Source organism: Solanum pennellii, chromosome 11 (genome assembly GCF_001406875.1).
Source record: "Solanum pennellii chromosome 11, SPENNV200".
NCBI lineage: Eukaryota > Viridiplantae > Streptophyta > Magnoliopsida > Solanales > Solanaceae > Solanum > Solanum pennellii.
In genome coordinates, this window is record NC_028647.1 from 10,409,927 (window position 1) to 10,417,095 (window position 7,169).

General features: G+C 30.1%; 1 protein-coding gene across 1 annotated transcript; it reads right to left on the reverse strand.

Annotated features, from left to right (window-relative positions):
• Positions 1–1,811: 1,811 nt before the first annotated feature.
• Positions 1,812–3,196, reverse strand: LOC107004308 (lignin-forming anionic peroxidase-like). Its single transcript, XM_015202533.1, has 4 exons — positions 2,981–3,196; positions 2,662–2,853; positions 2,391–2,556; positions 1,812–2,297 (listed from the first exon to the last, which is right to left on the reverse strand). The coding sequence occupies exons 1-4, from the start codon at positions 3,194–3,196 to the stop codon at positions 1,909–1,911; spliced, it is 963 nt and encodes a 320-aa protein (XP_015058019.1). The 3' UTR covers positions 1,812–1,908.
• Positions 3,197–7,169: the final 3,973 nt, after the last annotated feature.

A 7,169-nucleotide genomic window follows, 5' to 3' on the forward strand; every position in this document is an offset into this window, starting at 1 on the left:
ACCCCCCCTTCAAAAAAAAATTAAGTTTGTTTTTAAATAATATTTTCAACTTCAAAATTTCATTTTTCACCCCAACCCTCGACCCTCACCCCCTACCAGTCCCCCTCGGAAAAAGAAATAAGTTTGTTTTTAAAAAATATTTTCAACTTCAAATTTTAATTTTTTTTACCCCTGCCCTCGACCTCCCCACCCTACCTCCCAAAATAAATATTCAGTTTGTTTTTAAAAATATTTTCAACTTCAATTGGTGAGTCAACTACTCCACAATCGAAGTTTTACTCCCGTACAACCCCGTGTTTGTTAAACCTAGTCTTCAAACATTTCAATATGCCCCTTGTCAAAGGAGTTGTTGGAATAATAGAATAGGCACTCTCCATGTCTACCTTGAGTGAGGGTAAATTCATTGGGGGAAAGGTGAACTCCAAGTCTCAAGTCTCCGAGCTTCTTCAACAACAAGAGTATTACTCTAAGTCTCAAGTCTCCGAGCTTCTTCAACAACAAGAAGTGTTAAATACGGAAATGAAAGATCTTAGGGACCAGGTCCAAGTACATGTGGGCAGGATAATGTTAAAACACTGAAGGCTCACATTATTAAGTTGGTTGAATCAAATGCCAAATTAAATGATGAGGTAAAGTCTCTAACCCAAAAGCTTCTTCCCGCTCATAACGCCCGCATTAACTTGATCCTGAAATTCCCCAACCCCCTCCTTCTTATAGTCCTTACCGATCCTTCTTTTTTGTATTTGACAGTGGCTCTTTGACTTTGTTATGTTTTTCGTTTCATTTACAGTTAGTATGGTGTATATTTTCATTTTATTAATGATATCTTCCCTTGTTGTTTTTCTATGTTGATTCTTCTCTCTTAGTTACTCGTGTTATGTCTTACCTTTCAGCTACGGATTCATTGTTGTTTTGCGCGACATCTTGCTTATGTTCACTACTTCAACTTTTTTATGATGTTAAAAGAGGGAAGAAAGGTATTGGTGAAAGGGAAATCTAATTAACAGGTGACAGGGGGAATATGATTGCTCGGAAATATTGATGGAAAATAAATAATAAAGCATTTGTTTGTCATCATCAAAAAGGGGAAAATGATAGAATTCGATGTTTTGATGATATTCATAAACCTACAACCTGATCCCATAGGTGATCAGGTATCTTAAGATTACTTAAGTCAAATTGTGAACAACTGTAAAGGGTGATCCTCTCTGACGTGGTTGGTGGTCACAAGAAACGAGAACAGTATATTCAAAGGATAATATATCTTTGTTTGACATGAAACAACCTTGTTAAGATATTGAAAGCAAAAATATTAAAAGGTATATTTGGTCTTTGGAGAACTCAAGCTTTCAACAGCTTTAAAGGACCTGATAGAATTATTGAGTGTATCTTCTAAGTGTTGTTAGTGAACACTTGGATAGTGAGGTTGTAAGATTCGTTTCTAATATATACAGGAACACATCAAGTCTGTTGTTAGGAAAAAATAATGAGCATAGTCAAAGTGAACTGTGCAGTGGGTGATTGAAATCTATATTAATAATATATTAATAAGAGTAATTTAATATAGTGGGCAACAAAACTATTGATTTGGCTTTCTTTTTAATAGGCTATTATAGGTAGTGAAATTAAGAGTTTAATCTATTTATGTGTGTTTGGGGTCTATATTCACTTGTTGCTTGAAAATAGTAAAAATAGAGAAAAATCTTATGTGACAGATCGGAATTTTTATTATTTTGTTTTTTGTGGTTAGATTTTTTCCCTTTGCCCTGTGTAATATATCTGTGAAACATTAGGTAGAAATTTGAACTTCATTAGAGAATCACACCGAATTTATTTATTTCTTTGAACACATTACATAGAGAAAATAAATCCAAATAATTAATATAAATATACTTATAAGTGAAAAAATCAATTTATAGCGCCACAAACCGTTCTTATGATCCCATTTTGACCAGTTAGAGGACTAATATCTCCCATTTTAATCATGGCTGCAGCAAAATCAGCGGCAAATACTCGAGGGCTATTGCTATATTCAGTAACAATGCTATCCGTTGACCCTCCACTAAGAAGGACTTGATCTGATTGAAGAAGACCTTTTCTTTGAATCAAGTTCTTGTAGTAATTGTTATCTAATTGATTGGGTGTAACCAAATCAAGTGGAGCTAGGTTTCCATTTTGATCTTCTTGAGGACATTGTCGTCTTCTAATGCTAGCAAACCCAGCATCGATGTCTGTTCCATTACTGTAAATCCTATCGCGAAAAAGAAAACATTGTGCTTGTCCAATTGAATGTGATCCTATAATTAATAAGATAATTAGATTTTTTTTATCTATACAATTATATGATCGATAAAATTCTTTGTTTGATAATTTACTAATTAGGGTTTTACCTGATAAAGCAACCATATCCCTTGTGCTAAGGCCTTTGTTGGCAAAGCCAGAAATAATCCTATCAAGAGGATCAAAAGGACCAGGGAGATCAGTTTCAGCAAGAGTATGACTTGCAGTGGTTGAATCTCTTCTTCCGAGTTTCACCGTCCATGATGGACCTCCAACCTGATTATTAATAGACATAATATTTATTAGTATATATATACCAACAATACCTTTTTCTAGCATTTTTTTATTAAAAAAAATGAAGTTCAAATTAGGAGCACTTACGAGAGTGGATGCATCTCTAGCAGCAACTGCAAGTATGTCTGCACATGACACAACTCCTGGACATGTTTTCTCAAGTTCCCTTTTTGCATCTTCTATAATACCGTATCCTCTAGCTGATCCAAGATTTGGCAATGCAGTCTTCTCACTTACAATCGTTGGAGTCTCATCAAGTAAGATAGAAGCATCACAACCCTATACATAATTAAAGTTGAATCCAAAAATTACAATTAGTATATATACGTCTTCATCAAACCAATAATTTGAACTTGAGTACTTAGAGAAGCATAGGGATTATTTATGAGCATCTAATATAATCGACCTGAACAAAACAATCATGAAAATGAAGACGAATGAGGGATGCAGCCATGCGACGTTCACTTGAAACTGCTTGTCTTATGCTTGTACGAATAGTGATGAGAGCCGTAGGGCAAGTGCGGTCATAGAATGTGGAAGAAAGTTGTGCATGACATTGCATGCTAGAGAGTAAGAGAAGAGAAAATATAGCAACAAAAGAGTTGTTTGACGTAGTCATCATTTGGAAAGTGTGTATGATACCAAGAAGTAACTATTTATAGGCAAATCGAAGTGGTTTTTTGGTCACTATTGGCTGCCAATTGCAAAATTAATATTCCGCGTTATTGCTAGCTTTTGTGTTTTGACTTTTTCTTTGTCTACCTATATATTATTTGAAAGGGTCTTCTCATGAGTTACACTTCTATGCTATTCGTCTTGTTCAATTTATATTTTATTTGTCTAGTTTAACATGATATATAATTTAAGAAATAAAGTAAAAAGAACTTTTAAATCTTATAATAGTCTTAATTAAAGTTAAGATAAGTAGAATGTAATAAAATGTCATTTAATTTTGTGGTTTCAAATATATCACCTGAAAATTTAAAATTAAAAATTGACAATAAAAAGGAAAAACACTCTTCTAAAAAATACAAAATGTAAAGAAAAAATAAAACAAACAAATTGAAACATAACAAGTAACATTATCTTCGAAGGATAAAAATCAATTTAATACTTCATATCATATATACTCATATAATAATTATAGTTGAAAATGTGACTTCACACTATTTTGAGGTTTTTGGTTCTGACTAATTGACGAATTTACCGAGAAAAAAGAACTACGTGACGATTCAAGTTGATGTATGTTCGTTGGGGTAACTTACCTAAATTCATTGTGTAAGACCCTAAATTACATTTTATCCCTATTCTTTTCTATTTTACAAAAATTCTTTAAAATTTCAGTCATTCGGGTATATAAATTTCATCCATACGTTAAATATGATACACTATAAACTTGTTTGTTGCACTTAATATGACATGTTAATGTCAAACTGATTTTCTATCCCATAAATCACGCATAACTGATTTTCTTTTCCACAAATCAGCAAAATTGATTGATATCAATCCATTCCAAATCTATAACAACTTCAAAAAATTCAAAAATCAAAGTTTCATCTTCTTCATGAATTCAAAATCTTGAATATGATCAAATTCACCAATGTAGATAATTGGACAAACGATTTACGATTTCGAATCGTCAATCCGAAATCGCCAAGTATAAAAAATCGTCGAGTAATATGGAAATCAACGTAGCACGCAAAACTAACTGGAAATATAATTTCTTTGGCGAATCTCAAATCCGCCATTGCAGATGAGGTAGAACATCTCTTCATCAATTTTTTTCTTCCAGTTCTTAAGTTATCTTTTTTTTTAAAAAAAAAAGTTTTTCCATCTATTTTTTTTACATATGAATTATGCTCCATTTTTTTAGTATGGTTCCTTGTATATTTGATTCTGATGGCGAAAAGTTTCATGAAGAAGTCAAAAAGAGGATGCATACTCGAGTTTGAAATCTACTATTGAGAAATATTGCTCAAAAAAAGAAGGAAAAGTTTGATCCGTCATAACAAAATCTTCACTATCAAAAGATGGAGATCTACAATGTATCTCGCTTATTTTGATTCATAAATTAGTCTTTGTTAGTGTTATTAATGATCCGATACATCACTACTATAATGTTTTGTTTTATTAAATGTATCATCTCCTAATCTTTCGTCCTAATCTACCCAAGGTAAATGAGTTTTGATCTATTTTTGTGTTCTTTCGATTGTTCAAGCTTCCATTTTGTTGTTGATTCAATTGCATGATACATTACGAAAAAATTAGTCTTATCATATTGCAATGTATCATCATTCAATTTATTTTTTTGATACATAAAACCCTAAGATTGTTTATTCGGTAGTTCCTACTAATGTAAGTCATGTTACATTAGAAGTAAACAACGGATGTGTAGTGTAATTTTTTATCTATGGATTATGATGTGGTTATTATTGTCTATCTGAATGTGAATTATATAAAAAAATGTATCGTCTTAAAAGATTGTATGATACAAAATTATGAATATAACAATTCATTCAACAATCTGAAATTTATACTTGATACATTCATAAGAACTATTCAAAAATTACAATATAAAATTAGAATCAAGTTGTAACCATCAAATTTACGTCTATGATACGTAATTTAGACTACAAAGTATCTTAACTATTTGTTTGATAAATAGTTTTAAAAATGTATTTGATATCCATTTAAGGTATATAAGTTAAGTATGAATATGATACAATGTTCAACTGATTACATTCCAGCATATAATTTAGACTTTATACGAAATATTAACTATTTTAGAATATGATACATATTATGTTGGTGAATATGGTACCATTTAATATGTTTCAGATACATTTTTTAGTATAAAATATTATTTTGTAGTTGATAATAATGTATCTGATATAATAAGGTTGTGAAAAATGGTTTAAATAAATTTAAATAAAGTGTATCTATAAATGTATCACAATAAATAAAAATTAAGTTATCAGTTGAATACATGAATGATTCAACAACTATTTGCAACTAATTATTGTCCAATATATCAACATGAATGAATCAACAGCTAACTACAGCTAAGTTATAAAGTACATGAATAAATCAACAATCGAGTTATCAACTACATTGCATCGTTGGTGTCAAAATGTATTAGCAACTAACTATAATTACTGAGAACAATGAATTTTGTATCTGTATGCATGAATGAATCTGGTACTTAATATTATGACATTTTTGTATCAGATTATATAAGACAAATATATCAGACAATTCAAATTATAAATAAAAACTAAATATATTGAAAGTTAAAGTCAAAATAAATAAGTTTTTTTTAGAGAAACACTCTAAAACGTGTAGAAAAAAGTATTCCAAACCTATAAAAACAAACACTCTAAAATTAGATTTAGTGTATCTTAATAACCACAACACTCTAAAAAAGTGTCTAATAAGTGGTAGATAATCTATATTCAACATTAACCATAACTCTTGAGATGGTGTTGTAAAATGACTCTTAGGCTTTTGTGGATCCTCATTTTCACTAACATATTTTGTCTTGATCTTTTCAGTACCGAATTTTCATGATAGCGTTGCATATCGTTGACAAAAGTAATATGATAAAAAAAAATCATTGGATAGAATAAAGAATCTAAATTTGCTTTAAAATGCAGAAGATACATTATAAAAATAAAGAAGATACATTATAATTCAAAACAAAATCATACTAATTTTTACAGGTTGTATCACTTGTTTATGGTTATATGTAGATATAACGCACAATACATAATTGTGCCCTTTAATTTGGTTTCAAATTATATTTATGCACTTCAACTTTGGATGTGCACATATAGACACTTAAACTTGTATAAAGTTACAGAAATAGACACATATGTCATCCAATGCGTCATTTTTTGTCCTACGTGGTGTCTTACGTGTATTGTGTCACGTAGGGCTCATTTGTTTATTTATTTAAAAGTTGGATAATTAAAGTGTCTGTTTGTGCATTATGAAAGTTGGGGGTCAAAGTTAAAATTTGAATCCAAGTTTAGGGTTCAATACATGTATTATGCCTAGATATAATGTATCTTACACATAGACTAGTACAAATTCTGATTGATACACCATTTAACATGATGCTAATGCATTGTATACACACTAAATAATATAAATTTTGCTTGATACCATTGAACATTATTTTTGTATTAATTACATGACAACTTGACTGATACACAACTAAACATATTTTAATATTTGATGACTTCATATAATTTCAACAACTACTCAAACAATGAACAAAATTAGAATTTATTGTATCAATTTATTAATCTTAAAAATAGATACATTACAATATGAAACAAGAATATTATCATTGATCTATCATTTTTTGATTGACTAACATAAACAAGTTTAAAAATCAATAAAAGAAGATAAAAAATTAATCTTATGTAAAGAAGGTCGAGAAATTATAGGAGCCAATTTTCGGTCCCTCCTTTTGAGATTTTTATCAGCATGCACTTTAGAAGTTGAAAAATAATATTGATTCGCTATTGCTAATGGATATGAAAATACTCGCGCTTAGAATATGAAAAACAACAACGATTCACTATTGCTAA